This window comes from Dromiciops gliroides, chromosome 1 (assembly GCF_019393635.1).
Source record: "Dromiciops gliroides isolate mDroGli1 chromosome 1, mDroGli1.pri, whole genome shotgun sequence".
In the NCBI taxonomy this organism is placed as follows: Eukaryota; Metazoa; Chordata; class Mammalia; order Microbiotheria; family Microbiotheriidae; genus Dromiciops; species Dromiciops gliroides.
Genome location: NC_057861.1, coordinates 401,382,005 through 401,404,066, shown reverse-complemented (window position 1 = coordinate 401,404,066; position 22,062 = coordinate 401,382,005). Strand labels below are relative to the sequence as shown.

General features: G+C 39.9%; 1 protein-coding gene across 1 annotated transcript in view; it reads right to left on the bottom strand.

Annotated features, from left to right (window-relative positions):
- LOC122737235 (chondroitin sulfate proteoglycan 4-like) overlaps positions 1–22,062 on the bottom strand; it is an 85,535-nt gene that overhangs the window by 5,179 nt on the left and 58,294 nt on the right. The window contains exon 9 of the mRNA XM_043979709.1: positions 429–612. Coding sequence (XP_043835644.1) covers positions 429–612 — 184 coding nt within the window. The remainder of the gene's footprint in view (positions 1–428; positions 613–22,062) is intronic.

Genomic DNA, 22,062 nt, shown 5'->3' with positions numbered 1-22,062 from the left:
TGAGCTGGAGAAAGAAATGGCAAACCATTCCAGTATCTTTGCCAAGAAAACCCCAAATAGGGTCATGGAGAGTCAGACACAACTGAAAAACAACTTAACAAAAATAAATGGAATAATGGAATACCATTGTGTTGTATTCACTGTCTCTCAGCAACAGCAGTTATATATTTTGCTAGTCCTAAAGATATCTAAAATTTTTTCACAGTGGGAAACAGAACAGATTTGGACAAAGCACATGGGTAGGGAGAGGGATAACTGTGTGCAGAGGAATCCTAACTACATGTACCCAAAACATTGATCATTGGGATGACATCGATATTAGTATGATTAAAAAGCCAGATTCTGGGCCCTGTTCTTTCTTCCTACTCCCACATACTGGCCACAGTTGATCATAAAAACACAAAAGCTTCACATTTTAGTTACATTACCTGTGTTTGCAAGAAGGTGACTGTGCTGACCAGGCTCATTAATATCATATGAGATTGTAATAGGAAACACCTGGGGTCCTAGAACAGCTGGAGGCGAGGACACCATAAATGTAAAGGAGTCTTCTGCATCCCAGACTTGAATTTCACTGTTTCTATGCTTGTATAATATCAGACCTTCATTAACCTGTTTGCAATTCAAGAAAAAAAAAGTCATTGGCTTTAAAGATCCTGATAGGAACAAGAAAGAAAAACTGGAAGAAAATATCCATGTGCATTTTATTCCCATAAGTGCTGATGATGCAAAGACAACAGTGATAAAAGGCTCTGGCCTCAAGGAACTTATACTATTGGAGGACCTCAGAGACAATAAAATTTATTAAGCACCTACTCTACTAGGTGCCATGTCCTGTACTAAGTGTCTTTTATTATGCTAAGAGCTAGACATAAACAAAATCATGCAAAAATGGATGGCTAATGTGTCTTGATATCAGTAAATGCTGCCATTTTGGTTCTCACAGAAACAAAGACTATTTGATAAAGTACAATTTCTTGAAAAGATATCTTCATCATTTGTAATCCAAATCTATTGTTTGGGTAAGAAATACCATCTGGAACTATGCCCAAAGGGCTATGGAACTGTGCATATCCTCTGACCCAGTAATACCACTACTAGGTCTGTACCCGAAAGAGATCATAAAAAAGGGAAAGCGAACCGCATGTACAAAATTATTTATAACAGCTCTCTTTGTGGTGGCAAAGAATTGGAAATTGAGGGAATGCCCATCAATTGGGGAATGGCTGAACAAGTTGTATATGAATATAATGGAATACTATTGTGCTGTAAGAAATGATGAGCAGGCAAATTTCAGAAAAACCTGGAAAGACTTAAGTAGACTGATGCTGAGTAAAGTGAGTAGAATCAGGAGAATATTGTACACAGTAACAGCAACATTGTGTGATGATCAACTGTGACAGACTTAGCTCTTCTCAGCAATACAATGACCCAAGACAATTCCAAAGAACTCATGATGGAAAATGTTCTTCACATCCAGAAAAAAGAACAGTGGATTGCAGATTGAACCATACAGTTTCTACTTTTGTTTTTGTTTTTTCTTTTCTGAGGTTTTTCCCTTGTGTTCTGAGTCTTCTTTCACAACATGACTAATGCAGAAATATGTTTAATGTGACTGTACACATATAACCTTTATCAGATTGCTTTCTGTCTTGGGGAGGGGGGAGGGAGAAAAATTTGAAACTAAAAGTCTTGTGAAAACAAATGTTAAAAACTATCTTTACATGTAACTGGAAAATAATAAAATACTTTTATGAGTTAAAAACATTAAAAAATTCAAAAAAATAAAAAAGAAATAGATGACCTCTAAAAAATTCTTAAAAAATAAACATTTTTATTTAAAGTTTTGAATTCCAAATTCTATCCCTTTTTCCCTCCCTTACTGCTTCCCCTCCCTGAGGTAGTATGAAATCAGATATAGGTGCAATTATGTAAAACATTACCATATTAGTCATTTTGTATAAGAAAACTTGCATAAAAGAAAAAATGAAAGAGTGAAAAATATCATGTTTCAGTCTGTGTTCAATCAATATCAGTTATTTCTTTGGAGGTAGATAGTATACTTCATCATTAGTCCTTTGGGATTGTCTTGGATATTGTATTGCTGAGAATAGTTATCAATCACAGTTCTTCATCAAACAGTATTGCTGTCACTATGCACAAAGTTCTCCTGGTTCTGCTCACTTCACTATATAATAGTTCATATAAGTCTTTCTAGGCCTTTCTGAAATGATCCTACTTGTCATTTCTTATAGCACAATAATATTCCATCTCCATCACATACCACAGCTTATTTAGCCATTCCCCAATTGATGAGCATTCCTTTGATTTCCAATTCTTAGACACCACAAAAAGAGGTGCTATAAATATTTTTTGTACAAAGAGATCTTTTTCTCTTTTTGGGGATGTCTTTGGGATATAAACCTAGCAGTGGTATTGCTGGATCAAAGGGTAAGGACAAATTTGTAGCCCTTTGGGCAGAATTCTAAATTGCTCTCCAGAAGGGTTGGATGTGTTTACTATTCCATCAAGAGTGGATTAGAGAGAAAGACTCATCTTCATGAATTCAAATCCAGCCTCAGATACTTACATGCTGTGTGACTCTGGGCAAGTCACTTAACCTATATGCTTCAGTTCCTTCATTTCTAAAATCAGCTGGAGAAGGAAATAGCAAACTAATTTATTATCTTTGCCAAGAAAACCCCAAATGGGGTCACAGATAATCAGACCCAACTGAACAACAAACAAAAAAAATTAATTGAACCCACATATGGGTATTTGTAAAGATTTTTTGTAGTGACTAATGCCAAAGTTGTATGAGACAAGGTATGGTCAAACCACAGTATAAAGCTGTGGAGTAGATTTCATTGAATTCCTATCACAGTCTACATGCAGAAAATCCCAGTTACCAAACAGTAAGCTATTTCTCTGAAGATGCATCAGTCCTAACTAGACACAATAAGGGTCTTTCTCAAGTCATTCAAAGCTTTTCAGAAGGATTTGAATTCTGTAAATTTCCCAGTGGGATGATCTCAGGGACAAGCATTTCCTTGTCTGCCCTGAACTGATAAAGAACCACAAGAAGGGAGTTTGAGAACAAAGCATGGATGCCAAGTTTAGAGGAGAACTAGCTTGGTTCCATGAGAGAGGAAATCTCCAATAAAAACGTCTGGGGCAATATATTTTCACTAGGAAACAAGTTTACTAGAAGTAACTGGAATTTTTGTAAAAACAGCTAGGATAGTAGGTGACAGAGAAAGGCAAACAAAAATCCCTGCCCTTGAGGAGCTCATAGTAAAAATGGACAGACAACATGGAAAACAACTAAATATAATTTTTTTCTTTTTTTTTTGGTGAGGCAATTGGGGTTAAGTGACTTTCCCAGGGTCACACAGCTAGTAAGTGTCAAGTGCCTAAGGCCAGATTTGAACTCAGGTCCTCCTGAATCCAGGGCTGGTGCTCTATCCACTGTGCCACCTAGCTGCCCCAAAAACAACTAAATATAAACAAGATATTTGGGATATGTTGAAATAATCAACAGAGAGAAGGGACTAGCATTAACGGGGATCAGGAAAGGCTTCTTGCAGAAGATAGTATTTTAGCTGGCACTTGAAAAGAGCTAAAGAAGCAAAGAGGTGGAGATGAAAAGGGAGAGAATTCCAGGTATGAGAGACAATGAGTGAAAATGTTTGGAAGGGGGAGATGAAATATCTTGTTTGAGGAACAGCAAGGAGTGCAATGTACTAGAACAAAGACTATAAAGGGGAGGGGAATAAGTTATCAGAAGCCTGGCAAGGTAGGAAGGGGCCAAACAGAGGATTTTATATTTGCTTCTGGAGGTAATATGAAACCCTTGAAGTTCAATGCGGTGGGGATGGTGGTGGTGGTGGTCTGCTTTTCTTTAGAAGGAAGTCCCTTAAGCTTGAAAATATGGCTATCCAGTTCCTGTAGAGACTGTAATTTTAGATAGTAAAGTAAGCCTGGCTTTCTCATGGTTAAAGCTAGCAAGGGGAAGGAGTTATTTTGGATATTGGTTGATCTTTGATGCTTATGTCAATGGAGGCAAAGAGCTATTATTAATGTAATATAATATACCATAATTGTTCCCTGTAAAATATATATATAAAGACTTTCTAAACTCTGTCAGGGATTCTTAAACTTTTTGTGTGTCCTAGACCCCTTTTATAGTCTAAAGCCTATGGACCCCTTCTCAGAATAATGGTTTTAAAAAAAAATTCATAATGGATGGAAATGCTAAAATTTCAGGTAAAAGTTAGTGAAAATAGGGGCAGCTAGGTGGTGCAGTGGATAAAGCATCGGCCCTGGATTCAGGAGTACCTGAGTTCAAATCTGGCCTCAGACACTTAACAATTACTAGCTGTCTGACCCTGGGCAAGTCACTTAACCCCCATTGCCCCGTAAAAAAAAAAAAAAAGTTAGTGAAAATAAAGATGTATTTTTTTTCCCATCCAAGTTCACAGATCCACTGAAATTTACCCATGGACTGCAGGTTAAGAATCTCTGCTTTAGACAGAATGTAAATTTATGAGGGAAAGAATGTTGCAAAAGAGTCATTTCCCGATAGATAAGTATTCAAGAACATATACAGGCTGTTTTCAAAAGAAAAAAATACAAATCTTCAACATATAAAAGAATGATCCAAGTCACTAATGCAAATTAAAACAACTCTGAGGTTTCACTTCACACCTATCAGGTTGGCAAAATTGATAATAGCAAATCAGAATTCAGGAGAAAGACTAGGGACTCATTTGGGATCAAATAAAATCATCAAAGAAAAGAGTACAGAGAGAAAAAAGAAGAGAGTTCAGGCCTAAGGTTTTGGGGATATTCTCTGAAGGTATGGAAAACGGATGATGAAGTGGTAAAGGATACTGAGTAATGGTATAAAAAGAGGAAAGAAAAGCAGAAGAGAAGACTGCTGTGTGAAGTGAGTACCCAGCTAAGGTTATATAAACATTAATGTAATTTTAAAAAATTTTATTTATTTTATTCTGAACTTAAGAAATAAAACAAGTATTTCCATAACATAGAAGAATAGAAAAAAAGATGATTGTACATGGAAGTGCAAATCTATTATGTATAACTTGCTATTCCTTTAAAATATATAATAAAGTTATCATATAACTTTCTTTTTTTCTTCCTTTTTTCTCCCCCACCCCTGCCCTAGGAATGGTTACCATTACACATATACATATACATGTAAAACATACAAACATATAGAGATGTGTGTGTATATATGTGTGTGTGTGTATATGTATATATTGTGAGATTTAAAATTGGATATTAGATCATAAATCTCCCCTACTTAACCTTTCCCTTAATTTATCTCCCAGACTAGTAAATGGAAGAAGCTTTTGGTTTTCTAGATAGACCTTTTATTGTTATGGTAGTCACAAGGTGATGTTGATTAGAAGGATAGGAAAGTAGAAACACAATACAAATCGTCTTAAGTCTAAGCTTAGTCTATATTCCTTATAAAAACTCACCAAAACCGAAGGCCACCTTTGGAGAGAGAGAGAGAGACCGTCTGTGCAGCGCAGTCAGGAGACTAGCAGAGCAGGAAAAAGCCCCACTTCCGTTCTCTCCTTGTCTTTTAAGCTCGCACCCCGGAAGTCGAGTGCGTAGCAGGCAGTCTGACGTGCGCAGCAGGCGGACTGGCGTGCGTAGCTCATGCCGTTGGTCTCCTCCCCAAAAGGGTGGTCCTTAAGAAAAACTGGCGTCTTTCAGTTATCCTAACCGACTGTTAAAAAACTTTCATATTTTTTTACCACAATATGTAAAACAATTCTATACATACTTCTATTTATCAGTGTTTTTTTTTCCTCTGGATGCAAACAGAATCATTTTTATATCGGAACCAATCCATCCTTCACAGTGCTGCCACTTACTTAGCCATGTCACTTCTCTACTCAAACAATAAACAAATGCCCATATAAACTTCAGTGCCTTCCTGCTGTCTCAGTAAAGAGGGCCCTGCCCTTTAGGGCCCTCCACAGTTCAAACTGAACTTTGTCTGGGGCAGTCTGGGGTTGAGGAGAAAAGGGATGATTTCCTTATTTCCCAAAGGTTCCTTCATTTTAGAAAACTAGCTGAGCTTTCTGAGGTCAGGAGAAACTCATTAGGATGAGAAGAATACCATAGAAGGCAGGACAATGACTCTTCTTCTTATGACTTGCTTATGATGAGCCAATTATTGGGGGGAGGAAGGGGATAAGTATACCTTGGCCAAAAAGGTTAAGTCATAATACTACACATGGCAAAGGCCCAAGGGGGAAAGGGCAGGCCAAGGGAGAGCATAGGAAAACAAGCAGTGGTGGTTTCCCACTCTGAAGAAGAGCTGCTGTCCAAATTACAAATGGATTGGCATGCAAAGGGAATACCTTCCAGGCCTAAGGCATAGCACCATTTCTCTCCCTGCTAGAGGAGTGATTATATCTGCACAGGTATATAATTTGTAGCTATCTCTAAGTCACTAAGAGGTCCAAATCTGTGAGATCAAGGCTGGGTCTGGTTCCGCCCTTGCCTCTAAAACATCTGTCACTCTGGATAACCATCAGAGGCTATGTAAATACTGGGATTCCATCAAACTTTTTGTGCAAGGTTAGAGTTGTGGAGGAGGCTGGAGGTCCCATTTCTTGGGGCTCCAACATTCCTGGTCATTTTTTGCTTAAGCTAAAAGAGAATTCTCTGCCCTGTCTTGGGGCAAGTCATAGACTTTTTCTTATTCATATTTCCATTTCCCCCAGGACCTAGCACAGTGCACTCACTCTCTCTCTCTCTCTCTCTCTCTCTCTCTCTCTCTCTCTCTCTCACACACACACACACACACACACACACACACACACACACACTCTCAGCACATTATCAATTAAAGAAAAAGTAAATATGTCATAGAGCAGATGCAAAGGGAGCACCTATATGAACCTAGAAGAATCACCATGTGGAAATTTACTTTGATTTGGGGACCCTACCTTTGAGCTGAGATTGGAAAGCCTTAGGCCCTCAGGGTCTCTTCTGTGTGGGAGGGGCTGGTGCCCCTCCTCCTCAGCTTCAGCTGAGCCAAAAAGCCCCGTGGGCTATACAAGACACCAGGTCAGACAGCTGGGGGGAAAAAAGTCCCCAGCTCCCTCCAACCTGAGCGGAGGTATCTTAGAGATGCTGGGCTCTGGCATAGCCTGTGCTGAGGCATGTGAGGCCACAGCGCCCCCCCCCCCCAGCTGCAGCCCTGGCTGGCAGATTAGCTTGGTCTGTGGGGGCGCAGGAAGCCCTGAGATTTGAGTGGAGAGAAGAAAAGGTATATATAGAGCTGGGAGTTAGACTCAAGCGATCGGACTAGAGACGGGGCTACAAGGACGCAGGAGAAGACGAGAAGGACTAGGAGCAGGGAAAAGAGAGGCTGAAGGGCAGACTGACAGCAGACAGACAGGTCAGTGAGAGAGAAACACAGGGGTTCAGAGGTGGCAGTAAGGAGGAGAGGAAAGTTAGAAGCAGGGGGATTTACAAAGCAAAAGGGTACAGGCGGAGTTAGAAGAAAGTAGCTGAGCCGGGAAAGTGTAACGTGCCCTGAGGCTGGAGGCGGTTAAGGCCCTTATTGTATTAAAAAAGTTCCAGGTGCAGCAGGTGGGAAAGAGACACAGTGGAAAGAGACACACCACAACGCAGTCAGGTTGTACATTTTATTTCCCTGTATTCTTATAGTATCTCATAAATAAACTCTGCTTTGATTATTTAGTTAAGAGGCTTCTAAATATTTTGTTTATCAATTTTGGGAGTGGAGCAGTGTGGTGGAACTTTATAAACGGCCCATACTAAATTAATAGCAGTCAGATAGCCAAACAGTCAAAAGTCCCTAAATTAGTCCTCCAGTCAGATTAGCCCCCCCAAATTAGGCCTAATCATTTAAAATATTTCTATATTTGAATGGCGACCGCGAAGGGACTTATGGCCCAATTATAATTTTTCTAAATGTATCATTTTTCATATAAACATAATTTTTCATAAGTCCAATTATATAATTTTTCCAGGTTAGATATAGTTATAGTTAATAATTAATTTTTGTACAACCACAAGGGTAAGTTGAGAGTACCTGTGGTGTGATGACTACAGTACTACATTTAGACCCTGGAAGATCTGAGTTCAAGTCTCATCTCAGACACTTACTGGCTGTATGATTCCAGATGAGTCATTTAATTTTTCTGAGATTTGTATTAGCAAAGCTCAAAATAGGAAAATGACAAATGTTGGAGGGGCTGTGGAAAAATAGAAACATTTATGCTCTCGTGCTGGAGTTGTAAATTGGTACAGTCATCCTAGAAAACAGTTTGGAACTATGTTCTAAGAGTTACCTTACTGATCCATCAATATCATTTGTAGCTCTATATCCTGAAGAGATCAAAGAAAGAGGAAAAGGACTCAGATGTAGGAAAATCTTTATAGCAGTACCTTTTTCACAAAGAACTGTGAAGTGAGTGAGTGCCCATCAATTAAGGGAAAGGCTGTCATGGTGCATACATGTAGTGAAATACTATAGTGCTGTAAGAACTAATGAAAGGGACGATTTCAGAGAAACCTGGAAGACCCATATGAACTGGTAGAAAAGAAAGTAAACAGAACTTGGAGAACAATTTGTACAACAACAACAATGTAAAGATAAACAACTTTGATAGACCTGAAAACTCTGATCACTGTGACATTCAACCATAATTACAAGGGATCAGTGTTGAAACATGTTATCTACCTTCTGACAGAGGTGGTAGACTCGGTGCAAAATCAGACATATTTCTGGATAGATCCAATATGGGGATTTAGTGATTATGAATACATATTACAAGAGTTTTGGTTTTCTTTCTTTTTTCCCACTGAGGGGCTTGGGATGAGTGAGAAGTGGAAGGGAGAGTAAATAAAAAACTTACTTGAAAAAAATTATAATAATATTTTTCCTAAAGAATAGAAATGGATATAGTAAGTCTCATTAGGAATTCATATGTATCTACTGTATCATGAAATAACTGATTAACATGGAAGGTCATATAAATTTTTGACACTGATGAATAAATATTTGATTGATGAAGTACCAAGGTGAATTGAACTATAGGTGCTATAAGCAGCAGAGAGTGGAAAGTTTCCTAATATATATGTATATATAACTTGGGGCAGAAGAGGGAGGAGAGGAAGTATACTTAATGGTATCTGAGGTCCCTTTCAGTTATATATCTATGGTCTTTTCTATGAAATATAAAGCCAAAGCATTTTAAAAGTTCCACAGTAATAGTTAAGCAAATAAACAAAAGAATGTAATCTGACAAAAGATAGTCCAATTTGGTCATCCCCCGCCCCCCACCCGGGGCAATGAGGGTTAAGTGACTTGCCCAGGGTCACACAACTAGAAAGTGAAAGTAGTTGAGGCTGGATTTGAACTCAGGTCCTCCTGAATCCAAGGCTGGTGTTTTATCCACTGCGCCACCTAGCTGCCCCCAAGATAGTCCAATTTGAAGTCAGCATATAAACCCTAGTTATCTCCCTCCAAATTCAGTGCTATTTTCACCTTATCTGGCTTAAGTCTGAGCTTCTGTGGATATTAGGGAAACCATTCAACTCTCTCCTCTGGGATGGTCTTGAGAATGGTCAACAAGGAATCTGGGGAGAGAATCAGCATAAACTGCAATCTTCCCTCCTAAGAGTATTTGGTGCTACAGGTTTTTGGCCATTTAAAGATGAATTGATGCCAGAGTCTACTCATGGCAGTGTCCATTTGTCATCCCCTACAGAAACCCACGACACCAAGAAGAACCAAGAAATCAGGCAGCTTAATGGAAAAAGCTTGGAAGTGTTATCCAATTCCAGTTTAGGGGGAAAAAACCCACATCATTGACATTTAGCTTTCCCCATCTTTTGATAGACCAATCAGTGCTGACCAAATGTGTGCCTCTCATGCTTAATACCTAGGTAACCTTGAGCAAGTCACTCAACTTACTTGGGTCTAAATTTTTGTATCTTTAGTATGCAGGGAGGGGAGAGAGGAAATAGGGACTTTGTGACCTCAGAGATATTTCCTGCTCTAGATATATGATGGTCTCTATGAAACATTAAAAGTCAACTGAAGGGGCACCTAGGTGGCGCAGTGGATAGAGCACCGGCCCTGGAGTCAGGAGGACCCGAGTTCAAATCCAGCCTCAGACACTTGACACTTACTAGCTGTGTGACCCTGGGCAAGTCACTTAACCCCAATTGCCTCACCAAAAAAAGAAAAAAAGAAAAAGGAAAAAAAAAGTCAACTGAAAAGCCAAGCCATTTTGAAGAGTTCTAGTATTAGTGATATTTTAAAAATAATGAAATCCACCAGAAGATATATGGAGACTGGAGACGGCACAGCATGGTGGATAGAAGCCTGGATTTAAAGCCATTAGAACCCAAGCTCAAATGCAAAACCTTACTCGCTGTGTGACCTTAGGCAAGTTAGTTAACCTCTCTGAGTCTCAGCTTTCTCTTCTGTAAAATGAAGAAGTTGGACTAGATAAAATCTATCTAGGATCCCATGATCCTTCCTGCTACTGATGAGCTAGAAAGACAGAAGGCAGAGTGCTAATGGTTTCAAACAGCCAACCCGTTTGCGGATGTTTATCTGCTCATGGCCTAGTTTCTGCATATGGTCTATACCTCATAAGCAATAACTTTTTTTTTTCAGGGCAATGAGGGTTAAATGACTTGCCCAGGGTCACACAGTTAGTTAAGTCTGAAGTGTCTGAGGCTGGATTTGAACTCAGGTCCTCCTGAATCCAAGGCCAGTGCTTTATCCACTGTGTCATCTAGCTGCCCCCACAAGCAATGACTTTCAATAATAAACTACATTTGCTGAAAGGAAGAATGAACAGAAATAGGGCTCAGCCCCCACTATACTGATAAGCGCTCTCAAAATAACGGAATAACCAATCAAAGTCAATGGATCTTATTCTCAATTCCAACTCATACTATTAAAACAAAAAGGATTTGATGATCTCATTATACTCTCTATTAACTCTGACTAAACTGATCCCTATTCAAATATAGGTTATTTACTTTCTTCATTATTACACCCAAGCATTGAAAAGCTGTAGACTTATTTCCTGTAAGCTAGAGTAATTCTTCAGTTTTAATTTACAATGGAAAATAAATGTCGCCTAATTTTTTTCAATGTCTTACTGTAAAGTGGCATATTAACAGAAGAAAAGAAAGGAGCAGATACATGAACAATAACCGTAATGCAATTTCTACTTTATGGGAAAGAAAGAGAGGCAGGCATCATCAGCCACAAAACCAGAACACTTCATTTTTAACTGTTCAAAACAATCTAAAGGAACCCAGCAATTATAGTGGGAAAATAAATCAATTAATCTAGTCCTCCACATGGAAGTGATTATGGATGCTATAAATTGAAACATTTTTTGATTCACTCATTTCTACTTAATAAGAGATTTCCATTTTTAAAAGCTTGAATTTCATTTCTGTGGTATGATCATTTTATTCTCTGTGTATGAATTGTTCAGTTCTTTGGGATACAATTGTTTTAGCACAAATTTTTAAGATTTTATCATCTGTGCAGTGACATGTAATAATTATAATCATTTATTTTAAGGTGACATGGTAGTTTGAGAAATTGGAAATGGATATGTTTTAAGATAAGAAACTACTTATAATTCATTTATTACATATGTTTACTTCATATAAGGATACCATTCATTCACTCAGTAAGCATTTATTAAGTGTCCACTTACAAGGTGCCAGCCAACGCGTTAGGGACTAGGGATACAAAGGCAAAAACCAAAAATTAAATAGTTGTATCCTCAAGGAACTTTTAGGGGGTCATATTTAAATAAGCATTTATAAATAATTACTACAGCCCAATGATTAAGGATCACTGACAAGGTCTGATAGAATAAAACTATTGGAAAAATCTCCCAAATTACAGTAAAAAAAGGAAACCTGTATTATAGAGAAGGATGGGAAGACTTATATGAACTGATAAATGAAGTAAGCAGAACCAGGAAAATCATATACCCAGCAACTACAACAGTGTTAATAAAAAGAATGACAATATAATAATTGAAACTGACTGTTGGAAAACTGCAATACACAATCTTAAGCTCAAAGAAAAGGTGGAAGAAGGTCCTCCTCCCTGATCCCCCTGCAAAGATGTGTGCCTATGGGTGTGGAACACTGAATGTAATAAGAATCATTTTTTGGCTAGTTTTGCCCAACTGGTTTTTGTTTGTTTGTTTGTTTTTAACAATTCCGTATTATAAGGGATGGGAGAAAGGGAAGAATAAAATGGTAAATATAGGTGATATAAAAAAGTAGAAATAAAAATTTGTAAGAGAAAGTAAATCCATCTGAGAGAACAAAGTTAAGACCATGCTAGGCTCAGCCATAATTCATTGGAAAGGGCTGGAGAGGAATCAGGAAAAATTTGCACCAGTAATGAAACCAAAGCCAGGAAGCCAGTGTGGAATCTTGGAAAATATATGAAAAAGGTGAGCATTAGGTAGCACTGACAAGAGAGTCTATTCCATATTGTTTCCCTTGTTCTAGATGATGTTCTTCTATAGTAGTAGCATGCTAATTGAACCCCATTCTTCTCCTTCAGCTTTGGATCAATACCATTCCTCTCCCATAGAACAACTCCACAGGGTTCTAGGTCATGACTTAGTGGCATAACCTTGGTGGAGGGCCTCTACCAACTCCAGAGCATGAAAGTTACCTGTGGCTCCCATGTCTTCTCTTCGGGCCTATATGTCTGCTTGCGTTAGGTACTGGTGGAACTGGAGTCATTCTAATGTCTCCTAGTATTGAGGATCCTCTTAACTACACATTCTTCTTAGCCATACTCAGTTATTGATTGGGCAGAGGCAAAGATTCAGTAGATCTGGTTTGGGATTGAGGTAAAGCCATCATAGCGAAGACCGGAAGGATGTTGGGTAGTTTCAGAGTGAGGACATAATCCAGCTGACCATGGGGCTCCTCATCATCAGTGATGAAGAAGCTACTTATTACTTTTTCTCCCTCTCTGCCTTTGCCTCCTGCCTTGCTTCAAGACTCAGCTCCAATCCTACCTTCCGGAGGCTTTCCCTACCCCTCTTTCCCACTGAGATTACCTTCTGTTTACACTGAATATATCTTGTATGTACATGGTTATCTCCCTATACTTCCTTGAACACAGTAGGTGCTTAATAAATGTTTATTGATTGAATAATTATTAGAAAGTGAACTCCTTGAGGGCAGGGACCATGCTTTGGCTTTCTTTGTACCCACAGTGCCTGGCACAAAGAGTCTGATGAATACTTGCTGACTGACTTTCTACCAACTTTCAGGAAAAGCTATTAGTCACCAGGTTATGGAAATATAGTCAGACCAGATCCTTTAGGGACTTTGGTGGCTGGCCTCCCTTTTGTGGACTACACTGGTTGCCTATAAGTATTCTTCTATAGGTTGATCTGAGCAGCTTCCAGCTCACTCAGGTACACACAAAGAATATGGTGAATTGAGTGAGTGCAGAGAAAAACTGGGGATTGAATTTATATAGTTCATGTAGAAAAGTGTGCTTTGGGGGTTGAAAGGCAAACCATATAATTTTATTTATTTTTAAAAAAACATTTTATTTATTCTGTTAAATATTTCCCAATTACATTAAAAATGTTATCAATCATTTAAAAACCAGAGTTCTAAAATGTCTTTCTCCCTCCCATTTCTCCCCTACCTCTTGAGAAGGCAAGCACTATAGTATCAATTATACATGTAAAGTCATGCAAAACATTTCCATATTGGCAATCAAACCACATTATTCTGATAGGATTCTATGGTGGGTAGGAAGTAGAGCACCCAAGAGGTTCATTTCATGTACTCTGTGTAGTGGGTAATGGGCTATAGAAAGGTGAAACTTGGCATCCCTGCCGATAAGGGCAAGGAATTAATCTCATGTGGTGATGGCTTTCAAGACTGTGCTGTCATGCAGAGCTCTAACTTCCCAGTTTTCTTGACAAATAATATTGAGGTTCTGGGAGAAACCTAGAGGGTCAGATGAATCCCTTCTAACCAGTTCCTTTTCAGAAACTCCTGCAGTCTCCGTTCTGGCCAATGAGTAAATCCAACTGCCTAGAATAGGTGGCCCGGGGACGAAGAGAATCATGTAATAGCATGGATGGGGATGCTAATAGCCGAGTCTAGCGAGTGGTGTCAAACTCAAAGAAAATCAGGGGCCACTAATCCATCTATATACCACTTCTGTATCTTTGCCAAGACAACTGCATACAGTTACAAAGAGTTGGACATGACTTAACAAGTGAACAACAGCAAATTGTGTTTTTATTTATTTTGTTAAGTATTTCTCAGTTTTATTTTAACCTAGTTCTGGGATGCACTAGAACACTGTAAGCCACATGTGGCCAGAAACACATGTGTGACACTTCTGGTCTTGCACTTGGCTCCATTACCTACTGCAGAATCCTGTTGAAGTCTGTTTTCATATCCACCCAACACACAATTTCTTACATGAACAATAGGTTCCCATCTTCAGTTTTCCTATTGAGAAATGTATCAAGGTGCCTCTGGTGAGTTTACACCTGGGTTTCTAAGGCTATGTGGCTGGATGAGATACTTATCTACTCTATGCTGTGCTTTGAATGATGCTAGGAGGAAAATGTAAGCCTCAGCTTCAGTTTACTCCGATCCCCATGCAATGGTTATAGCATCCAACACCACTCAGTGGGTCCACTCATACCATGGGAAGGATAGAGGGGAGCAGGTTCCCGTTAGGCTGAGTACTATAATGATTGGAATTATGCCACCTACTGGAGACTTGCTGTGGGAAAGCTCCGCCATGAAGAAAATGCCTCAGAGGCATTGTGGCTTTTCCTTGGCGTCAGGAAATGACATTTACTCATGGGTGCTGTCTATCAAGGCTACCAGCCAATCAACTTGAGGAGCCTCCTATTTTCTGGGAGGAGACAGGAAGGAGGAAAGGGAGCCTGTGCAGAGAGCTTTCGGGCTTTTGGGTTCCTGACTTGATGGTGGTGGTGGCGGCAGAGGACTTCACAGGAAATTTGAGGAAAGCTAGGAATGCCAGGATGTTGGAATTCTGTTCTCAATCTTTTTCTTTCTATTTTCCAATAAACCCTTAAAAATCTAAACTCGTTTTATCAGTGATTTTAGTCAGTTTCCCCCAAAACTGGGGGAACAGATTAGGATCCACATTTAGAATCTTAAATTATACAGGACTTTGCAATATTCCCTTGCTCAAAGGCACAGGAGTTTGGTCTCCTGGGTCACAGATCATATCCAAAGTGAGTATCCAGGAATCACTGCAATTATCACCAGGCAGGTATGGGATTCCATGATGTTGTAGATGCAGCTCTATTCCTCAGTTGAGGTTTGAGTTATTGGATGAGGGAGTTTACTTTGTCTAAACTTAACAAGGATATACAGCAAGAATACAAGGATATACAATAAGAATAACTTAGCTTTTCTGGATAAGGCTTCTTCTGTCTCCATCTGGAAATGTGTCTGGTAAGTATGTCATTGGGATCTGGCAACTCAGGAAGCCACCAAGCCTGTGAAGCACTCCCTATATGAGACTGGGACATCTTAAGTTCCCAGACCAGGAAGCTAAGACTAATCAGATTTTGTAGGGAAGGAAATCAGGGAAACTGAGCTGGAAAGCACTAGTCCTTTTACAAGCTGACATTTAACCTCAGGGTGAAGAACAAATCCATAAAGGTGGTAGAGGTCCCCAAGTCCAATAAAACTGAGACAGACAACACATAGGGGTTAAGGAGATTTGATTTTAAGAGTCAGGAACAACTATGGTGTTGGATGGTCTATGGGGCTGGATGGTAAGAGGGTATTCTTGTGATTGATGGTATATAGCTTAGTTTCTCTGTGAATGTCTAGGTAGCAAGTGGGATCTGACCTGGGACCTTCTGGGTTGTATAGACACAAACTGAGCTACTTGTGGTCATTTAGTCATGTCTAACTCTTTGTGACACTGTGGACCATGCAGCCTATGGGATTTTCTTGGCAAAGATATTGGAGTGGGTTTGCCATTTCCTTCTTCAGTGGATTAAGGCAAAGTTTAAGTGACTTGCCCAGGGTCACACAGCTAGTAAGTATCTGAGGCAAGATTTGAACTCAAGGCTTCCTGATTCCAAGTCTAGTGCTCTATCTACTGAGCCACCTAACTTGCCTGATCATACTGCCTATGAATAAAGGGTGATAACTTCAAACTGAAGTGAGTGATGGTGTCATAAATCTCCTGAAATTCTAGAGAAAACCCTCTACGTTATCCAATAAGGAGCTGTTTCTGATTAGAAAGCAACTGGCCCAATAGGCAGCACACCTTTTCCAGAGGAGACAAAGGCCCCCTTGCATTGAGCTGTGGAGAATGGTCAGAGGGAGAATGCCATGAATAATCTACCCAGGGCAGAAACCCCAGAAGATATTCTTCCTTTCTAGTGAAAGGTTCCTGGGAGCAAGTTGTGCCACCAGAGGGGTGGGCAGTTAACCCCATTAACTCCAGAACCACCTAGTCCTTCACGCAAGACTGCAAATGTTCCCCAAAACTTGGCTGGTGCTGAAGTGGTCGGCTCTAACTGTGGCTACAACAGCACTGGAGGACTTAGGGGGTTCTGTTGTTGTCATGGCTGGAGAGAAGAGTTTATCTGGGGTGTGGATATATGTGTGTAGGGGGGTGGGTGGGAAACAAAGTTATCAATCACTGGCACCGTGGGCCCCAACCTCCCAGGGCCTATGTATGCCAGGGATTAAGTGGAATTAACAGGGAAGAGCCCTCCTGGAGAGAGAGCATGGATCAAATCTTAATCACAAAGAACAAGCAGAGGTTATGCAGGGTCAAGCCAGATTTCACTGGAATATCAAATGCAATGGGCAACAGGGGGGTGGGAGGGTTAGGGGGATGTGTCTGTGCCAGTAGTTCCCAAACTAGAGAGTTACCATGGAGACTGTCAAAGCCAATACATTTCCAAGAGGAGAAAGTAGTAGGATTAGTGCTACGATGGCCTATCCCCATGATTTTCCTGCTCCAGATGGGTTTCTCTTATGGTTGGGCATGCTAGCCATGGCCTCTCCTCACTTCTCTGCATTGGCATTGCTGTAAGACATGATTCTAACTGGCACCATTTCTGAAGCTTAGCTTGGAGTAGAAAGGATGCTAAATTCGGAAGTAAGAGGGCCTAGATTCAAATTCCAGTTCTACACATTTACTCGGTATGTGACTGTGAGAGCATCACTATCCATCTCTGGGCCTTGGTCTTCTGTAAATGATGGTGTTGGGCTACAGAAAGGAATTCTCTCATATACCTAAAAATTAGGAGACATGAGCTCTAGTCCTAATTCTGTGCCACTCATTCACAAAGCAACCTCGGACAAGTTGATTCATCCTTTCTGGGACTACTTTTTCATCTATGAAATGAGAGGGGCTGGATAAGATGAATTTTAGGGTCTCTTCCAGCTCAAACCCTCTAGGATTCTAGGTTGGACTATTATAAGACACCTATCCACACAATAACAATACATATATTTTCAGGGACAAGAAAATTTTCCAGGGGTGAGCGGACCCATCTACTTCCTGAATATGTTGTAATCATCGATTCTGTCTCACCAGGCTTTAAGCTGTAGAAGCCAAGACAACTGAAGGATTGTTAGTGCGCTTAGCAAGTCAGTTGTTCAAGAAACGGGGTCTCAGTTGCTCTATCTACAAAATGAACTAGATGATCTCTGAGGACTCTGCTGGCTCCAACTCTTTGGACATTTTTCTATGATTTATGAGGCAAATGCTTGGTGAGTTTGTTATGGTTTCAGTCATAATAACCAAGGAAGCTGTAACGAGGAAAAAATTGACAAATCATCTTAGCATGGCTGAAGTATTAACTCCTTTCATAATGGTAGTGAGCACCACCCCCATTTGATAACTGATTGCTCACCAATTCTTTCATGGGGACTGTTTTTGTTTCACTTGTGAGGAAGGTTGGACAGGTAACAGGTTTTTAGTAGATGCTTTTTATTTATTAAGTTAAGTTAAAATGTTCTGGGCACCTTCACCACCATCACCAAATAACTGACTCCATCATTTCTTTCACTGCTAAAATGTTATCCAGTTAACACAGGGTGCCTGTAGTAGACATTGTAAAAGGGATGACTTTAAAAAAGGGATAAAGTTAAAAGTGGGTGGCAACTACAGCATTATTTGACACAGGCCATGAAACCACAGACATCGGGAAAAGATTAGCATTTCCATCTGCTGGCAAAAAGGAGATGAGGGAACAAAAGAGGAGAATGGGAAGGGAGGGAAGAGGAAGAGACTAATTACCCATCCACAACACAATAGTTAAAAGTAAAATGCTTTGCTGAGAAACACACTGTATATTCTCAAATATAGGAGCTATATAAATATATATATAATTATATTGCATGATATATCAAATGTAATATATAACAAACTATATGATATACATAAAACTGTGATTTAAAAATTAAACTAGATATCTTCTTTCTTAACACATGTTTTGTGGCTTAACTCTCTTGACATTCTTTGTGCCTTATCTACCAATAATTCCTTCCTCCTAGCACTTTAAAGTTTGGGGGCTTTTTATAGGAAATATTTTCACAATTTTTCTCAAATGTCATTTGCACTGTTAGCTGTCTCTATTATCTATTCCCATTATTAACATCTTACTCATGGGGCTAAAAAATGTTAAGTGCTAGAAGGGACCTTATACAATATCAGGGTTGGGAGGTCATCAACTCTCTACTTCCTACTAGTCTACTGAAAACTGTTCTCTGAGAGGCCACCAATGCATGACTTCTTCATTTCTAAATCCCATAGATCTATTGTTTCTCTCTGGTCTTTTTGTGGCTTTTCACATTGTTGAGAACACTTCCACCCCCTGGTTACTTGGTATCCCCTTGGCTTCCCAGACCCTGTTTTCTCTCCCTCCCCATCCCCCATGTATGACTTTCTTGTTAGTCTCTTTTACTGTATCATTATCCATGTCTTACCCTCTATGCCTCTAAGTATGGATGTTTCCCAAGGTTCAGTCCCAGATCCTCTTCCTTTCTCTCTATGCTGTCTCCCTGGTGATTTTATCTCCTCCCCTGATCTTTTTATCTCCTTTATGCAGACACCTCTCCAATTTATATATCCAGCTCTAGTCTCTCACCATCCAGTTCATCCAGATAAGAGGATTAAGGGAGGGGGAGGATAGGAGAGGCTAGAAGATGAAAGGGAGAAGAGAGAGAGAAAAAAGGAAAGGAGAAAGAGGCTAAAGAGAGAAAAGGAGAGAAAGGAAGAAGGGAGGTGAGATTGGAGGAAAGGGGACAGAAGAAGAAGAGAGAAGGGCGGTAAGGAGGTAAATTGAGAAGGTGATAGAAGGATGGAGGAAGGGGATTTAAAAATAGGCATGAACTTATTAACAGAGATTTAATAAAGTTAACAGAACTGTGAATGTGAAGACAGGAGAAAAAAATGCATTGCTAGTACAAGGTTCCTAACACCAGTTACCAAGTGTCACTCCTAGCTATCAGAGAGAAAAGGAGTGTGTGTGTGTGTGTGTGTGTGTGTGTGTGTGTGTGTGTGTGTGTGTGTGTGTGTGTGTGTTCCAAGGCTCCAATACCTGGTTCTGCACTGCATCCTCAGTCTTCTCACAATCAATCAGTCAATCAACAAGCAAATGCTAAGTGCCAGGCTCTCACATGTGCGCGCATGCCTTGGAACCCTGGTACATGCAGTGATTGTAACTAGAAATGACTCTGATCTGAAGGGACTTGCTAACAGTCATCACATTTTCAGGTCCACAGACCACAAGGTAATGAAAAGAGGAAACAGGTAATTTCCTTAATTTGTAGATAATTCATGCCCCAGCCCTGCTTCCTGGTGGAATGCTGAAGTGCACATAGAAGAGCAAGCAGGCGAAGAAGGGGGCAACAATAAGGAATGTTAGGATACTTAACTAACTTAACTAACCCTGCCGGGGGTTGACCCCCACCCCTGTCTCTCTTCCCTGCTGGAGAAGGAAAAAAGAAGATAAATTGGCAGACTAATACTGGAACAGGAAAAAAAGGTCAATGGGGATCATGGGAATGGGGGTGCTGCCCTTAGAAATCAGCCAATTTGCTTCCTCATCCTGCATCAGCTTCTTCTACGCTTCAGGCTCAGCCGCCGACTGCCTAATTAAAACTTTCCTACTATAGTACCATCTTTCAGACTGTATTCAGTAATTATGAGTATCATGACAGGTTCAATGCATATCTCTTAACTACTTTCCCTTTGCTACCCTGCCACCATCCATAAACCTCTTAATTAAAAACTGGCCTCTCCTGTTTGTTGTTCCTCATCTACCGTACTCCCCTTTCCCCTCCCCATGTCTTTGCATGGGCTCTGCCTCAGGGCTGGGAAAGTGCTCTTTCTTCACTTCCCTTTCTTAGACTCTCATTTCCTTCAAGTACCACCTTCTTCATGAAGTGTCTCCTCATCCCTCCTGGTGCCAGTATCTTTCTCTCAACATCTACCTCACGTCTATTATGTATATGTTTATATATGCATGTGTTATCTCCCCCAGTAGAATGTAAGTACCTTGGGAGACAAGAATTGTTTCATTTTTGTCTTTGTATTTCCAGCACCTAGCATGATGCCTGACACATCGCAGTTGTGTGATAAATGTCTGGAGACGGAATGACTTTTGTGACATAACAAAACCTCCTCATCAGAACCTTATTGTGTAATTATTTTTGGCAGTGAGGATTTTTTTCTTATGAAGCAATAAAAAAAATAGGCCATTACATTGCCATTCACCCCAATAAAATATTATGGCTCAACAATTAAGTTGTACTTGATACAAGATACACTTTGAAACACCTTGTGTCATGTAGAAACTAATGGCTGAATAATTTACCCTTGACATCAGAGCAGGTTAGTGACAAGCACATGAGATAATGATAATAATAGCAATATGGTGCCTATTTTGTACCAGGAATTGTGTTTAGTGCTTTGCAAATATTATCTCATTTGATCTTCACAAAATTCTAGGAAGCAGGTGCTATTATTGTCTCTATTTTACAGATGAAATTGAGGTAAACAGAAGTTGTGACTTGCCCAGGGTTACACAGCTAGGAGATGTCTGAGGTCAGATTTGAACTCAAGTCCTCCTGCTCCAGGCCTAGCACTCTATCCACTGTGACACCTGCTTTTGGATAATTTATTTTATTTTTTAATTTTTTCTTTTTCTCATGGAAAGTTCCTAACACTTAGAAAAAAACAAAAAGGCTATGGGCTATCTTGGGAGGTAATGAGTTCACCATCAGTAAAAATATTCAACAAGGGGCAGCGAGGTGGCGCAGTGGATAGAGCACCGGCCCTGGAGTCAGGAAGACCTGAGTTCAAATCCGGCCTCAGATGCTTGACACTTACTAGCTGTGTGACCCTGGGCAAGTCACTTAACCCCAATTGCCTCATCAAAAAAAAAATTCAACAAATGGCTAAAGGACCACTTGTCAGTGATATCGTATACATCAGGTAGAAGCTGGATTAAATGAATTCACCTTCTTACTACCTGTGACTAAAGTCACTAAACCTCTCTGGGCCTCAGTTTTCTCATCTGTAAAATGAGGGGTTTGGAGAAGAAGGCTTCTAAGGTCCCTTACAACCCAAAATTTAAAATCTTGTGATCCTATAAACTCTAAGATGTCTTTCAACTCTTGAGTGTTTATGCCTCTTGTATCAAGACAGCTGGTGGTTCAGTGAGCAGAGCACTGGGCCTGGAGTCAGGAGGACCTGAGTTCAAATACAGTCTTAGACACTTCCTGGACAATTCACTTAATCCCTGTCTGCCCCACGCCCCGCCCCCCCCCAGTTTCCTCATCTATAAAATGAGGAATAGTACTTACCTCCCAGTTATTCTGAGAATTAAGTGGGATAATATTTGTAAAGTGTTTTGCAAACCTTAAAGTGCTATATAATTACAAGGTATTTATATATTCCCCCTTCTCCCCTATTCCCAAGCA